Source organism: Varroa destructor, unplaced genomic scaffold (assembly GCF_002443255.2).
Source record: "Varroa destructor unplaced genomic scaffold, Vdes_3.0 BEIS01000007.1, whole genome shotgun sequence".
NCBI lineage: Eukaryota > Metazoa > Arthropoda > Arachnida > Mesostigmata > Varroidae > Varroa > Varroa destructor.
In genome coordinates, this window is record NW_019211460.1 from 6,923,063 (window position 1) to 6,940,700 (window position 17,638).

At 42.1% G+C, this 17,638-nt stretch overlaps 1 protein-coding gene across 15 annotated transcripts in view; it reads right to left on the minus strand.

The window, feature by feature from the left end:
• Nucleotides 1-17,638, minus strand: part of LOC111254245 (uncharacterized) — a 143,383-nt gene that overhangs the window by 42,417 nt on the left and 83,328 nt on the right. For 12 of the 15 annotated variants that reach the window (XM_086976117.1, XM_086976113.1, XM_086976112.1 and 9 more), the window contains one exon: nt 15,043-15,207. The exons of the other annotated variants lie outside the window; for them this stretch is intronic. In XM_086976117.1, the coding sequence (XP_086832243.1) occupies nt 15,043-15,207 (165 nt within the window). The remainder of the gene's footprint in view (nt 1-15,042; nt 15,208-17,638) is intronic. 15 annotated transcript variants of the gene reach the window in all.

A 17,638-nucleotide genomic window follows, 5' to 3' on the forward strand; every position in this document is an offset into this window, starting at 1 on the left:
AAACGTCATCTGGGGCTGTTTCTCCAATTTTGTCCGAAAGCCCCGAAATCTGGTCAGCTATTCCCGAGGGTTTTCGACTTAATCGTGTTTTCCTTTGCTTGAATCTTCCGCTTTGATTAGTGAAAATTTCGATCTGTGAGATATCAACTGGATATGTGAAATCGACCTCTGAAGACAACTGTAGAAAACCATGTGGTAGATTAGAAACGACTGGCGTGTGTGCAGCTGGTTGAAACATAATTATTTCAATTTTATTAGTTTCATCCACTTGCGATTTCCTTTCCTTGGCAGTTATCTTTTTTGTTACCCCAATGGGAGTCCTCATTATCTCTTCTTCAACTTCGTCTATGGTTTCCACCAAACACTGCACGGCGTCATCTTCATCTTTCGGTCTTTTGCTTTGCTTGGTCTTTTCCCTCCACGGAATTTCCTGCACTAACATTTCGTAGCTCTGTGGTGACAAACTACATTCAGTGACCACCTGCTCAATCACTCCTGACGGCTTCCTCGTGCTTCTTATTGTTTTTCGTTTCGGCGTACCCTTCAGATCTACGAATAGTTCGCTTGTTTGAAGTACGACATCTGAGGAAGAAATAAACTCAAGGGTGACCCGATTGAAAACATCAAGCTCAGGATAACCAAGCGACGATACATCGATTGCTGTATCTGAGATTCCCCTTTTTGGTGTAAAAGTTACCACTTCAATAGTTGATGCTTCAATGTCATCGGTTAACGATCCTTTTCGTTTAGTTCTTGTGATCGTTGCTAGGTCGAAATCGATTGTTTCTACAACTTCAGCTGATTTGAAATGATCTAAATTTTCGATCCGTCTGTCAGACTTTCTCAGTTCGGTGACCTGCTCGATACATCCCGATGGCTTGTGGACAGTACTTATTTTCTTAAGCATATGCTTACCACTTTTATCTGTCACCTCTTCAGCCTGTTCTACGACAATTACTTTGTTCATGTCTACGTCAGTGTATTTTGGTAAGGGCAAAAGCTCGTCCGGCAGCTTCCTAACATGAGGACTTTTAGGTTCAAAGGTAACAATTTGAAGATCAACCACTTCCATATTGCCTTCTGATGTAATCATTTTAAACTTAAAAGCTTTGATACGTTTTTCCCCCTCATATGTTTTCTCTATTTGCTCAGGTATTTCTTCGTCGTTTTGGCGTCGTTCAAGAGGAGCCGCATTTTCCGTATCCCTTTCCTCTATAGCAATTTGCTCTGGCCGCAGTTGCTCTGTTTCGAACGTTTTTTCCACTATTTCTGATGATCCTTCTCCCAAGGCAACATAGGTCTCAAAAGAAATTCTTTGTTCAGTGATCAACTGTTCAATAGTTCCACACGGTCTGCTTGTGGTTTTTGTCACCTTCTTCTTTGGAACACCGTTCAAGTCAACGAAGATTTCGCTCTTCTCGACAACTATGTCCTCACCGGGTGAGACCTCCGATTTCAAAGTCACAACTGGAATAATATTTAGATCCGGATAACCTAGAGACAAAGCCTTGATGTCTCTAGGCGCAACAACCTCTTTTGACGAGAACGTTAAGATTTGAACAGTAAGATCATCGTGAGAAAGCTCAGCTTTAGGTTTCAATATTTTCCTGGTAAGCTTTGAGGAGCCAATGTCAATGGTCTCCTCAGACATGATAATATTGTCAATATTTTGTGGCTCTTCACGTGGCTTCTGGACGAGCGTCTTGATCTCTGTAAGCTGTTCTATAACTCCCGAGGGTTTTCGAAGGGTTTTAGTTTTCTTCACCTTATTTTTTCCTCTAATATCAACAATTTGTTCAGCATTTTCTGTTACAATCGGCTGGTCCATATCAATTTCAGCTCGTAAGGACAGGGGTTGAATATCTTCAACTAATCGACCGATATCAACGGTTTTCGGTGTGAAAGTAATAAGTTCTACTACAGTGATCTCTTGATTACCTCTGCCTGTTGGCTTCTTGACTGTTACAGTTTTTTTTGCTATTACTGCCGTTGGCGTCTCTTCCTTCTCTACAGGGGCGCCCAGGAGCTCCTCGCAAGTATGGAATTCGCCAGGTTGTCCTAGGCTGTACGTGCTTTTTGCTAGGAGGTCTCTAGCTAATAATTCGTACGTCTGACTTAGCATTTCGACTTCTGTGAGTGTTTGTTTGATGATACCGGAGGGTTTTTTGATCGTTCTGAGGGTTCTCTTTATTGGCTCACCTTGTAGATTAACTAAAATTTCACTTCGCTCTACGAAAATGTCTTCTGAGCTTGAGGGCTTAGAGTTGATAGTGATTTTGGGAAGCACATCGAGTTCAGGGTATCCTATGGAGGTAATATCGACATTTCTTTTCGGCGCGTCATGTTTGGGTATAAACGTCGTTACCTCTATTAGGACATTGTCTGTTTCGGTAAAAGATCGTCTTTTTATGGGCTTCAATTTCTTTTTAACAATTTTGCCAGTCCCAAGGTCAAATATTTTTTCGGATAAAACCACGCTTTCTGGTTCTTCTGGCCTCATGAAATGTTTCTCTACTTCTTTTACTTCACCAACCTGTTCAATTATACCAGAAGGTCTATAAATAGTTTTCGTACGCTTGGCCACAGGTTTACCGTGACTGTCCACAATTTCTTCAAGCTGCTCGACAATAACCGCATGATCTTTATCAAATTCTGACAGCTGGGACAGAGGAATGATTGCTTTAGGCAAATCTACAGGATTGTACGTTTTAGGCTCAATGATCACCATGGAAAGTTCTAATAAACTGTCCTCAACTGGCGCCTTACGTTCTCTAGGTTTGACCCTTTTGGTCTTTATAGTTGCCTTGGATGTTTCCTGGACGCTCATTGGCAACTGTTCAAGCTCTGGAGGCATTTTAAGATGTTCTGGTTTTCTAATAACTTTTCTTTGAGGCTCTTTTAGGCTGAGCTGGCTCAAGTAATCTTGTTCGGGAACTACACTGTCAATAGCCATTCTGTAAGACTGGACAGACATAGAACGTTCGGCGATGATCTGTTTAAAAATTCCAGAGGGTTTTCTGGTAGTCACGACCGTTTTCTGTATTGGTTTGCCCCTTGAGTCTACGAAGATTTTACTGGTTTCGAAAACGATATCTTCCCTAATCGAAGGCTGACATTCGATTGTGATAGAAGGCAATATATCTAGCTCAGGATAGCCAAGTGAAGATACATTGATTTCGTGCGGTTTTATTCCCTTCTTCGGAATAAGGACAACGGCTTCGATTTCTAGGTCCGTTGTATCTATATTCCAAGGCTTTCGCTTCGGAATCAGCTTTTTCTTTGTTAACCGCGCTGGTCCGAGATCAATGGTCTGCTCAGATAAAGTAGTTGTTTCAAGCATATCCTTTTGTTCTGGCAGTTTTTCGACCTCCTCAATTTCAGTTATCTGCTCAATAATGCCAGAAGGCCTACGGAACACTGTAGTCTTTTTTACCATTGGTCTTCCTCGAACATCTACAATTTTCTCGATCTGCCCTGCCACTATTGTCTCTGTGGGAATTTCTTGAACTTCTTCGTCGATTAATATCTCCTTTGGCAAATCACTCATTCGATAATCCAACTTCTTAGGTTCGAAAGTTATTGACATAACTTGAACCAGCCTTTTTTTACCAAGTTGGGTAATCTTCCTTATTCTAGCCTCTTTTTGTCTGACAATAGCGACTGGAGTTTCTTTAACTTGCTCCGGAACGTCTTTTAGTATGTCACAGATTTTTACGCCCTCCGTGTTGTCTTCTGGAATGACAAGCCCTTCAAGAATTTCGTGCTTGACGTCGATGTCCGTGATATATGTTTCGGAAACCTTGGACTCAAGTGCTTGCGTATCAGGAACGTCCGCTTTTCCGGGGAAGCTCTTAGCCTCAAAAATTCCTTTGGAGTCAAACGATAGTCTTTTCCTGGGCATCCTTCCAGTTGATATTTCATATACATATCTTGGTATAGCTTGCTCTTTAACTGTTCGTTCGACTACCCCCGACGGTCTTCTCTTTGCCGTTATAGTCCGTTTTTTTGTCTCTCCGTTCTTGTTAACAAAAATTTCGTGTGTCTCAATAACAATATCATCTCGTAGAGAGGGCTTGGTCTTGATCGTAATCCTTGGAAGCACGTCCAACTGGGGATAACCAAGCGACGTTACGTCAATGGTTCGTTGTGAATGTTCTTCTTTAGGTGTGAGTGTCACTACTTCAATAGGCAGGTCAAACACGCTTTCCGGCGTACACTTTTGCTTTGGTCTCATTTTCTGTTTACTAAGGTTTGCTAGACCAAGATCGATAGTTTCTTCGGACATAATTATACACTCGAACGAGTCTGATCTTTTCCGAGGCCTTTCGCGTTCGTATACCTCAGATATTTGTTCAACAATCCCTGATGGCTTTCTTAACGTTTTAGTCTTTTTTTCCATAAGCTTGCTATTGATATCGACAATCTCTTCGGTTTTTTCAATTACAATATCTTCGTTTGTATCCACATTGTGTATTTGGTCTATTGGACTTAAGTCTTTGGGCCAGTATGGAAGATGGAAGCTCTTTGGTTCGAAGGTAACCAGTTCCACTTCGACCAACAGATCTGGACTGGCCGGCATCGACTTCTTGGGTTTAACTGCTTTTTTCTCTATGATAGTACTAAACGTTTCTTGTATTTCTTCTGCTATAGTTTCCAGTTCTTTAGAAATTTCAATTTGTGGAACTTTAAGGATTGTGTCTTTTTGACAAATCTGCGAGGATACATTTTCGACAATTGTTCTGCAAGACTCGGTTGATATGGTACGCTTGGTAACGATCTGCTCCACAATGCCAGAGGGTTTCCTTGTCAACTTGACTGTCTTCTGTCTTGGGCTACCTGTTGAGTCCGCAAATGTTTTACTGATCTCAATTACAACATTATGTTCAGTTGAGGGTTCCGACTCTAGCGTAATGAGCTGCAGTACATCCAGTTCAGGGTAGCCCAGTGAAGACACATCAATTTTTTGTTTTTGTATGCCTTTCTTTGGAGTTAGCACAACAACCTCAATTTCCATATCCTTGGAATCTCTATCCACGGATTTTTGTTGCAGCGCCAGCTTTTTTTTCGTGATTTGTGCTGGTCCAACATCGATGGTTTTTTCTGATATGATTGTTGTTTCAGGTATGTCTGTTTTTTCTGGTAACTTTTCGACCTCTTCTATCTCAGTAGTCTGTTCAATAAGGCCAGAAGGCCTTTGGAGAATCTTGGTTTTCTTTGCAATAGGCTTACCCTTCAAATCAGTGATTCTTTCAGTCCTCTCGAAGACAGCACATTCTTGTAAATTAATATCGGGAATCTTATGTATAGGGCTTATGTCTATGGGCCAGTCAGTTCCGTCTACCCCTTTCGGCTCGAAGCGTATTACCTTTAACTTAACTAATTTGTCTGGCTTGCTTGGAGAAGGCTCTTTAATTGTTGCCCTTTTCGTCTTTATTAAACCGCTTAAAGTGTCCTCTAATCTCTCGGGTGCATCTTCCAAGAATTTAGGAATTTCAAACCGCGAACTAGTTTTTTCCAGAGAAGGCTTCTCCTCAACACATGTGATCTTTTCTTTAGGCAATGCATTATCTGTCAAAGACAGCCGCGGAGTAGTATCTAGTTCGGGATAGGCCAAAGATTCTACAATGATACTTCGTGTGGCAGTTCTTGATTTTGCCTCAGGTGCTATGGTCTTAATAGTGAGATCCTCAAGAAGTGAAGGTGTCTCGCTCTTTATATTCTTTTTTGTTACTTGAGCTGGGCCTACATCAAATTTCTCTTCCGAGGTTGTTTCATACTTTTCTAGTTCTTGGTTACCACTTTCTACCTCCCTCAGTTCTAACATATGCGCCGTATGTCCTAATGGCTTTCGTAGTGTTTTTGTCTTCTTTACTTTCGTCTTTGCTCCGGTAACGATTACTTTTTCGGGAACTTCAACTACGGATTCATCGTAGTCGTCTTCCGAGGGTATGTCGGGTCCGATTTGGCGAGGCACTTCAGTAAGGGTAGATGTTCGTGGTTCAAATATAATCCATCCGAGCTCAGCCACATCAGAAGATCCGTCCGGTTTATTTCGTCTCGGTTTAGCGAATTTTTTTGTGATAATCGGGCATGATGTTTTTTCAACAACAGGAACAGCTTTTAACTCATCAGGAATTTGAATAGGCTCCTGCAAGGTGGTTTCATTATCGTAAATCTGCTTTGTATCAGCCATTTTTGGCATTTTCCCATCCGGTATATCGACAATCTCCACAATCGGCCTAAATATCCCTGACGGAGACTTAGAAACTGTTATTGTTTCCAAGTTCGGTTTCTTATTATCCACCATAATTTCTTCCTTTCGAACGACAACATAAGCAGGATCATCTGTGGATACGGAAGTCGGGAACGGTGTAATTTCGCGGGCCAGCGTAAGAGCTGCGCTTGTTTTGGGCTTGAAAACTGTTTGCTCAGAAATGGTTGAGTCAGACGTCATCGTGTGTTTTGTGATTAAATCAGAGAGTGTGTCTTTAGTTTCGGAAAATGGGTGCACAGTCTCTGAAACTTTAGCAATAGATTTGTCTAAATGTTGTTTAGGTTTCACATACGAGTCTGCTATTGGAATCGCCTCTTCGGATGCATCTTCAAAAGAACAAACAAGAGGCTTTAAAGGACCCTTATTTTCTTCAAGGGGCAGTCCTTCAATATGATCTTTGACAGGCCTTATTCCCATACTGTACTTGTAGTTCTCTATAGAAATTTGTTGAAGTGTAGCGTACTGTTCAACAACGCCCGAGGGTCTCAGAATAGTTCGTGCAGTTCTCTCAACAGGATTACCATTATTGTCCACAAATATTTGCGTGCTAGTGACAATGAGGTCTTCTTTAAGCTGTTTCTGATCTACAGTAACGTCCCTGAGGACGTCCAATTCAGGATAGCCAACCGAGCTTAAGTCTAGAAAGTGTTCGCATGGGTCACGGGGTGTGAAGACAGATACTTCAGTTTGAAGACTGCCAACTTCTTCCGGTTGAGTTGACCTTTTCTTCTTCTTCTTCGTAACCGTTCCGCTAGGGAAGTAATAGATTCCGTCTGATACCGTTTCCATATCGCTCGGCGTATGTGGAATAATTTCTTCGGTTGTAAGAGTCTCGACGTTTCCTCTCGGGTGTTTCACAACAGAAGTTACCCTACGAATTGGCTCGTTTACGGGTCCAGTGTATTCTGTGACTGTTTTTGCAATCATATATTGAGGTTGCTCGAATGACGGAACAATATAGTGTTGAGGGGATAGGCTTGTTTCTTTACATTCGAGTATGGTATACTCAATGACTTCAGATTGTAACCCGCGAAGTTTTTGGCGTATGATGTCGGTCTTTTTCTTCTTCTTTACACCGGAAGCAGTCTCTTCAACAACCCATTGAACTGATGACAGTTCCTCTGGCTCAACAATGGGAGTCAGTTCCGTCGTTCTTGGAATGATAACCGAAGATTTTTTAAAGAAAGGCATTTCTTCTTGGTTGATATATCGTTTTATAATATTGGACAAGTCTCCAATACGTGGTGTACTAGGTATATCTTCGCAATAGTCCTTTAGATCTGTCAGTCGGTACTCTTGACGCAATGGTTCAGAAGTCTCCACAACGCATTCTATGGTGCCCTCGGATGTTCGGACGAGAGCAGTATGTTTCTTTGTAGGCTTGCCTGTTTTGCTTCTATATATAATAGTGGACTCTTCCACTTCACCCCGGTTGTCTACTAATGTAGGACTTCTTACAATTAGTTCTGGATATCCGAAGGCCTCTAAGTCGATAGGATACGCACTGTCATCTGGCGTGAACTTTGTTATTTCGACGAAGACTTTTTTGGCGCCTGTAGTGTCGGGCCGCGCTTCTATTTTAGTAGTTTTTGCAATTTTTCCTCCTTTAAATTGAATAACTTGCTCACTCACAAAGATCGACTCATCTTGAGTTGTCAGCACATTTTTATCCAATGGCTCAGATATTTCAATAAGTTGTTCAGTCTCGCCAGTTATTTTTTTAGTTGTAATTGCATGAACTTTCTTAACCGTGTTCATCTTGTCGACAACTAGCGCAGTACTTTCAACAGTAACGTCATGGGTGGGTACGTTAGATAACGAGGTCCAGCTTGGACGGCTTTCATCAACCGATAGTTCAGGAAAACCACGTGATGCAACATCAATATTTGACATCGGTTTATTTGGAGTGAATATGGAGTTAATTACTATGATATCTTTTATAGCTGATTCATCTGTCTTAGGTTTTCTCTTTGTAATTCTGTTTTTGATTTTAGCGAAATCCAGTCTTGTTGTCTCTTCAATTATTTCAGTTAAGTCATCCGAGACTTTCGCTATTTTCTTTCCTGTACGGTGAATTCTTTCGGTAATTTTACGGAACTCGTTATCATCTCTAACCTCACGATCTACCAGGGTTATGGTTTCTCCTCCTGGCAATATTACTGATTTTGTCTTTTCTTCTATTACATTGTGAATAGGCTGACCGCGATGATCCAGTGGTAAAGGTCCCAACTCAAGCACTTCGCTCAGCTCCTCTAGTGGTATAAGTTTTGTGCCGTGTCTTTGTGGCTTAGGTTTAAATCGTGTAATAATAACAGTTTTATCCTCCACACTACCATCCGGCAGGGCCTGATGCTCGAATGTGGTCTTTTTAGAGATTCTCCCACTATCAATGGTGATATTTTCAACGATATTTGTAGGTGTTACGTTTTCCTTAAATAAAATTTCAGCAAGTGGATGCGTCATTTCGTCGGTAGTCTCTTTAACACACTTTATAGTGCCCTGAGATTCGAGCGTTTTGCGGGTCAGAACCTTTCGCTTTCCGTATTCGGTGGTGACAAACTCCTCGTGTTCCTCGGTGACTTCTTCTCCGGGCGAATAGAAGGAGGACGTTCTTACAGGCATTAGCTGTTTAATGTTGAAATCAAAAGAACCGGTAGACATACACGTAAAATCTACTCCTTGATGCCTGGGTTTAACGACGCTCATTTCAACTAGAGTGTAATTGGAAGTGCCATCCGGCTTTGAAACCTTCTTTATACTCTTTTCCTTCGTAAACACTCCTTGTAATAAAGTTATTTCTTCAACTGACATCAAACGTTCATTTCGTGGGCCTTCGGGAAGACCTGCATAGATTTGTTGCAACATTTTTGAAAATTCTGTTTCCCGTTTTCCATAGAAGCCATCGGGGATCTTTGATAGCGTCTGGATTTTTGTTTCACTAGTAACTAAACCGTCTGGCTTAGTAATCGGTTTTTTAGAAGCTCTATCCAACGTGCCATCTGCAAAAGCACCCATTTCTTCAGCACTGATCTCAACTGGTTGCGGCGTTCTGTGTGAGTGGGTATAAGAGATTGGGATTGGTTTGTGGCGTTGCAAATCCGGTCGACCCAATAGACCTAGATCGACAACTTCGGCATGAAATTTATCGGTCATTGTAACGCTAAAATAGTCAGTGGCCTTTCTACTCGACTCGGTATCAAGTGTTTCCTCTAGCTGACCACCTTCCACGGTTGTATGCCTATGAATTGTTTCGTTCTTAGGGGTTAATTCACTAACATCCGCTGACAGGCGTTTCTCAAACGAGCGGATCTCGGCCTCCAAAACCCCTGATCCGGTCTGCCTTTTCTTGATGGTAACTTGTTTACTGGTACTGCCAATATCAGTGGTTTCTCTAAAGGTTTCCTCAAGTTCTTCTTTTGGCTTTCCCTCGCTGTCCGTTTCGACTAGCGCCGCTGACCTGATCTTAAGCTCAGGGTACCCTAAAGAAGACAAAGTTATGTCATTTGCTGTAGGAGCAGGCTTGAAGCTTATGTCTACTGTGGTTTCAGTAACGTGCGATTCTTCTGGGCCTTTTTCTGTAGTGTAGTGCAGTGGAGTTTCTGTAGTGCGTTTTTTCTCAGTCAGAAGGCCAGCCGGGCTCTTAACAATTCGCTCAAACGTTACATCAGTACAGTGCAGGTCACCGCAGATAACGGTAGTAGGCTGTTTAAGTTGACTCATCTCTTCAATATTTGTTACTGCTTTGATTGAACCTTTAGGGTGAAGTGTTTTCTTTTTTGTGACAGTAATGCGTGCAGTATCTGAAGTACGCTTTTCCTGAGTCATTTCAACAATTTCTTCAGTAATCGCGCTCTGTAACGGATACCCTGTTTTAATCCTTATATCATCGTCTTCAGGAAGTATTCTAGTCTTTTGAATGCTAAAACCCTGTACGGTAGGCTCGAAGGTCGTTACTATCTTTTGTTCGTGCAAGTACCCTTTGCCAGCAACCTTACTGCATTTGTATTCATTTGTTGTTTCCAATACTCCTTCAGGAAGTATTGTCTTTTTTACGGTTATTGTTTTTCCGTCTTTTTGATCCGCTTTAAAAGGTCGTTGTTCTTTTATATCGCTAACCTGAGCAATATTCCCTTGGGAACGAAACGTGGTTATTGTAGAACGTTCAGATTGTAACTCAGGAGATAGGATAATCTCTTGAGTTGTGATCTCCTCGTCTTCGTCCGGTAGTTCTTCAATAATTACCCCAATAGGTCTTAAATCTTTTGAAATGGATTTTAGCACAGCTGATTTAGCTATATTGGCTTCGACATATTCGATAGTATGCATCGTTTCCATGGAGTCATCGCGTTTCGGCGCTTCCTGCTTCGTCTGTTTCGTTAATTGAACTCGTCCTGCGTCTAGCTCTTCTGTAACAATACGCTCATAGAATGTTTCGGCTGCATCGTAACTAGCGGGAATAAATTCCACTGTCTCACATTCAACAAGGTATACTCCATCAAGACGCCTTGTCTTTTTGGTTTGCTTGTGAGTCGTTATGTCCTTATCTTTTGTCTTAGTCCTTCTCACCTCAGTTATCTCTTCAAGCGGGAGCCCTGAAGTATCAAGTTTGACAGGCTTAGTTAAAGAGATCTCAAAGTCAGGCAAATGAAGCTCCCGAGGTGAAAATTTATAGAATTCGGGCTTAGGCTCAAAGATCATGAATTCTAAAGTAGATATCTTAACGTCTTTGTCAGGTAGGACAGTTTTGTTAATTATGCGCGTTTTCGAAACTTTACCGACAGGCATTTCAATAGTTTTCTCCTGCAGTCCACCGGTTTTATCCACAAGTTTATATCGCTGTGAAAGGTACAGGCTCGTAATCGGAATTTCCTCCTGAACAATCCGGACTGACTCTACGATGCCGTCAGGCTTTTTTGTTTTTGTGTTTGTTATTTCGGTGACTTGACCTGGCTGCTCAATCTTTTCCGAAGTACGTAACGTCCATTCTCGGGGTTGTTTTGTCCCAAGGAATTGAAATTTTGGTATTTCCAACTCAGGGAAATCCACCGTTGAGGGTTGGACGCTACATGCAGGTAACTTTGGAATAAATTCCGTCTTTTCGAGCGTTTCAAAGATCATTTTTGCCCCTTTAACGTGCTTTGAGGACGCCGTGTGCTTTTTTACAGTTGCATCAAGCAGTTGAATAGTTTCGTTAATTTCTTCATGACCGGGAGCGAGCGGAGCGTCTGTCGTTTTGCTTTGGAACGTTGTTTCAGCTTTTACAACGCCATCGTGAGTTCGGCTCTTTTGTATGGTCTTTACGTTAAGCCGATTTCCTCTTTGCGAGATAACTTCAACAGATTCACTAACTGGCTTGTCTCTCCCCTCTTGAAGATCCAACGGCCGTAACTGACGAACATCAAGGTCAGGATAGCCGTACGATTTAAAACTAACCTGTACCAATGGCGACTTGGGCTGAAATGTCGAAGTCGTTACGACAACCTCGGACGCAGAGGAATGATCATGATCATCCTTGTTTTGTCTGACTGTTTTGCTAGTTATCGTGCCCTGCGAAAGCGTGACAATGCTTTCTGAAACAGTCAGTGCATCTTCGTCTAAGTTTTTATCGGATGGTGTGTGCTTCGTTGTCTCGACAATGGCGTCAATTTCTCCTGTGCTCTTCTTAGATTTCCGGGTTTGCCTTTTTACTGTTGTACCATCTTTTTCTGACGATGTTTCAATAATCTCTTCTATGATAGGTCCATTAATCGTAGGAAGAGATACGTCAACTATACGAAGTTGAGGGAATTTTTCTCCGGTCTCATCGGGAAATTCGATGATAGGCGACACCGGTGAGAATGTGGAGCGTTCAATTTCATGCTCTATAATCGCTTCATTGAAAGTGACTTTTTTCTTCTTGGCTTTCGTGGTACGGATCTTACCTTCCGGCAATTCGACGACGAGCTCAGCTTCTTCAACATTCTCAGAAGATTCATGAGTGGCTGGTTGCTCTTCGGTGATTGTTTCCATTATAATTGAACCATCTGACAGTTTCGTTTTAAATGTCTTAACTTCTTTTCGACTACCCTCCGCAATTGTTGTCTGATAGACATTCTCGTGCAGTGGGCTAGAGGTACGTCCATACGAGTCTACGGAGATGTTTCTCGGCTGATGCACTCGTAATTCTGGGTATCCTAAGGCGTGTACCTCGATAGGTACGGCTGCGTCCTTCGGCTTCATAGTTACCTCTTTAACAAGAACATCTTTAAGATGTTTTTTGTCGTCTAATAAATGTGTTTCACGCATTGTTGTTGTAACAGTACAAAACTCCAAATCTTCCACCTTCGTGTCCTCTTTGAGTGCCTTATTTTCTTCGACGTGCAGTCTTTTCGGAATTAAAGTTGACGTACTCGTTACGATTTCTTCACTTTCGTCAGCTTTGAAGGTCGACGTAGTTCGAGTAGCTACCTTTCGGCCCAAGTTATCTATCGATGTCATAGTGGATTCAGACGGTTTCCATTTTACTTCTGGTAGCTGTGTTTCTCTAGGCTTGATTGTTACACTTGTGTCAGCTTTATACTTGTAATACGTTGGACTTTCCTTTCGCGTGATTACCTCTGTCCTATAAATGTGCCGATCATCTCGGTCGTCAGTTTCTTCGTGCACATACAGGGGGCCGTCAGTCATCTGATACGTTAGCGGCACCAGTTTGGTAATCTCTGACGCAAGCATAATTACGTCATTCTTTTGCGTAACTTTGGTCTCAATGCTGACGCTATTTTTAGCTGGTTCTTCGGGACAACGAAGAGGAACAGGGCCAGGATTCGGGGCAATGTCTACTAGTCGTTTCAGATGGTCAGTATCTAGCTCGCTAGTCACAACATGTCCATCAAGTGGGGAGACCTCTAGAGTTATCAATATCCTGACTTCATCTCTTAAAGGCTTTGGAGACACATACTTGATCACTCGTTTATCAATCCTGATATCATCCGTAGTAGCAATCGTCTCAGTTACTTCTACTGGTTCTTGGTTTGATTTTTTAAGAAAAACTGCAAATTTCGGCACTATCTCCGTTGTGGTCACTGTACACTCGATCATGCCTTTGCGACCTTTAAATAACCTTTTTTCGGTAACTACCGTGGTACCATCGCTTTTAACAATCTGTTCCCTGATTGTTTCACCTGTCGCGGAATCTACCTTTACAGGAATTTGCGGAGTATAGTCCAGCTCAGGATAGCCAACAGAGTTTAAGGACACATCTGTCAGGGCTTTACTAGGAATGAAACGCGTAATTTCGATTGCTTCTGTTGTCGTTTCGTCCGGTTCGTCTTTGACCTTTTTCGTGACCTCTTTAGTTATTGTGCCTCCATCCAACACAACCTTTTCGCTCAGCGTCACTTTACGGTCTGATGTTTCCTGAAGGTCATCTTCCTCGGTTTCGATGGACGTTAACACGGTTCCATCAGGTTGCTTCATTTTCGTAATAACTTTTCTGATTGCTTTTCCGTCTGTGGTCTGCTCGACTACAACCTGCTCTTGGACAACTTTTCTTGGCCAGGCTGGCAATATCTCCCTAACGACGGCCTCCGGATACGACGTTTCATCTACACTCGAAGCAGTTCTAGGTTTAAACTCAATAGTCTCAGAAGTAAGCGTTTTTCCATTGCTTGGCTCCTTTTTAATAAGCTTGTGAATAATCTTAGAGCTGTCCGTTTCCGTAACTGTTTCCGACACAGATTCTGCTGGATTATCACACGGTTTCATATGTTTAGATTCGCAGACCATCTTTAACACTTTCGTCACCACACCGTCAGGAGTCTTCCTCTTTGTGACTGAGGTAGTTGTGTGTCTGCTCGGCTCAACGACAGTTTGATGAATAGCCTCAATAGTCGCTCGGTTCCCATACTCATCTACTTTATAAGGTTTTCTATCTCGGACGTCGACGTCCTCCATACCCAACTCTCGAGGCGATACAATATGAAGGCTACGTGGCTTAGGCACAAAAGTAATGTACTCGGAAACTTCATTTTTCACGCCTTGAGGTATGTCCACTTTAATGGAGGAACGTCTACGAGTAATTCTAGCATCTTCTGTTTCGGTTTGCTCAAGGGAAAGGACCTCCGACGGAGCCTGCTGATCCAGACGTAGCGCATTGTTCTGTTTAATGATAACTACGACATCTCCGTCGGCTTTATGGATCATTTTTTCAATTCGAGCCACAAACTGCTTCGTGTTGGTTTCGATAACTGTCGAAGTAGTTTTATCCTCTGGTATATCCCACGAAGAAACTAAATGACTAGAAACAATTTCAAAAACAGGATAATCTCGAGAAGAAAGACTTAATGAAATGCCACGTTTGGTTGGCCTCTGAACCCAAATTATATCTAATAATTGCTGAAAGTCCGGTTTATCTATATCATCTGAAGCTTTCTCTGTACGGTACACTCGTATGTTAGTATTATCTACAAGTCTGACGTGTGCTTCGCTTACCACGATCTTTTCTTGTTTGTGTTCGGGTTTGGACATTACTTTCGAAAGTACCCTTATAGACTTATCTGGATTTACCTCAACAACGGAGTGCGTATCAACGCGTTTATCCTTCACTACTTTCTGAGAGCTACACGTAATCTGACGAGGCTCATCGAAACTAACAGGCAAAAAGGGTGTGTGATCAATTTGTGAAATTCCTGTAAGAGATGTTGGTTTGAATTCTGGGTTGGGCGTAAAAAGTATCTCTTCGATAATCGTTTCCTCGTTGAGTAGACCCTTCTCAGTAACTGTTCGTTTACTTATTGTTCCTTGCGGTGTCTCAAACGCTTCCTCTCTGACGTCGACCAGATGCTCAGTTATCTCCTGCGCGTCAAATAGTACGGGTTTGAACGTTGCAATACGCTTCAGAGCCTCCTGGACTTCCGCATCGTTGACGGTCGGCGCAGCAGTGTGCGGTTCTGCCACTAAAGGATCAAACGCTTTTAAGGGCACGCCTTTTACGAGATATCGATTGAATAAATTTATATACTGGCTTATGAGCCCCCACGCAGATATAACAGATGCGGCAGTTTTGAGAGAGAAGCTTGTACAATTTTAAGGCCCAGCCGAAGCACTTTCAGTTCTGAATGGCAAAGAGCCGAAAGTTTGCTGAAGTGCGAAAAGCACCAGTGCAGAAGCAAGTTTATGATAACGCACATGGCAGAGTGATTCATGGTAATGTGGAAGCAAGAGAAAGATATTGGAAGCCTACCTGAACAATGCAATTTATTCATTTTTTTGTTTGGTACGCTACGATGGCCAAGTACGTGAACTCGAGGGCTTTAGCTAAGCGGCACTTGATCCAGGATTTAAGCACAGATATTTGATATAACGCTGAATAGCAGATGTAGAGACACCCATAGAACGTTCAGCGTAGCGGTCTTTTATAATTAAATAGCAGTTTATAACGAAACCACAGCAGATACTGTTGAGTGACCGTCCTCAACTAGAGGTAACAATTATAGTAAGAGCAATAAATAGCGTTAATGTGCAGAATATACTTTACAGTTAATACATTATAGTTAACGATTTTCGACTCGAGACGGTGCTAAGGCAAAGCAAAGGGAGCTATAGATTGCAAATTGTAGGTATACTGTCAAAGCCAATATGTAGCAAATTATAGCGTGCAATGATCGTCATTTGGAACCATCGAATAGCCAAGAGCCGCAGGCTCACATAAACACGTAATATATATAAAAACATCGATATAAACATATTTCACATGTAAACCTAGGCATTAACGCGTATGTACATAATTAGTCATGAGGAAGCGACATGCGACGCCTCAAGCCAAAGCCGTTTAGGTGTCGAAAGCTGCCTGATCTCTAGTTTCTAATAGAAGAAAAGCTTTAAAGCGGTATAAAGTGTACTCACCTTAGGGGGCGAAGTCCGAAGCAAAGCAAAGCAAAAGCACAGAAGAAGCGATAACACCGACGTGAAGCAAACAAAAATTCTAAACTGTAGAAACATCATCTCAGCTTGTAATGACAAAAAGCGTAGATAAATAGCACACTTATTATATAAGTGCTCGCTACCGCCAGAGGCAAGCGGACTAAAGCACCAACCATCTCTCTTTAGTTGGTATGATTTGTGTCAGCAACACGGATGCCGAACAAACAGAACAGAGACACCAATCGCGAAACGGTATGCTTGAAGCTGTTCACGTTATGGAGCCTACGCGAAATCAGCTGAATTTGTGTGAAGCATCAGTTACGATTTGCAAAACCATTGCAAAAACATATGCAGGAAAAGACATTGATGAGGCTCGGAACAAGGCCGCGTCTACAGAAGGACAGCCGTCAGCAGGACGACCGTTTTGCAACATCCCGACAAAAGCGCTCACGAAACACAAAAACATAGCGTTAGTCCTTAGCAGCGATGGCAGCAGAACGGCAGCTGGGGTTTCGATCACCCACGAACGAGCTGTCGACTGCAAAGCTAGGAACCCACGCTTAGCACCACTCATTTAAACTTTGACAAAAAGCAGCGTCAATAACATGGGCAATCGGTTGTATAAAAGCATTATGAGGCAGTACTACTGAACGGTATACGGTATGCAACAATACGAAGGATGAGGCGATGCACCGTTGTTGAGACAACGAAAATAGGAAAACTACTTATTTTTCCTATTCCAAAGTAAAGCTATTTATACGAATTCTAGACGAAGTAGACAAGATCTAGTGAACCAATTCAGTAGGTGAAGATCATAAAAAGTTGCCTCGGTACAGTTTCAACAAGTTAACTTATTGGCTTAAAGTTTCATGGGCGTTCGACGTGGGCATCGTTGATACACACACACACCCACCCACCCACCCACACATTGTATCTTATGTAGGTCGAGTTCTTCCAATCGATTTGTACTAATTTAACTATTTAATCCATACATATGGACTACGATAGCTCGCTAGATCCCAGGATCGTCCAGGATTTTCTAGAAATAAAAATTTTAACTATAACCGCATAATGGGCAGATGTTCACGTTTCCGTAAAAGATGAATGTAATCTGGTACAGACATATATGGTGCACATATGCACGCTTATGCTGACGATAATAAGTTGCAAACAATAAGCGACATATATAGACAGTACTAGGAATTATACCGAGTTTGTAACGAAAGCAACACTGATAGCCTTTTTTTTTTTTTAGGGACGGTAGCTACACACAGAAAAGCAGACGGGTGATAGACAGTTTAAATAAATATAAGACACACATGTCGTTTCCTCTGCCAGCTCTGAGGTAACGGTTTGAAACAATTAAGGGAAAAGCAAGAAAGTTTAAACTCACTGCAGAAGGTAGCGGCCGTGACGATTTTCCCAGTGCCAGCAATAACATAACAGCGGTAGCGGTAGCGGCAG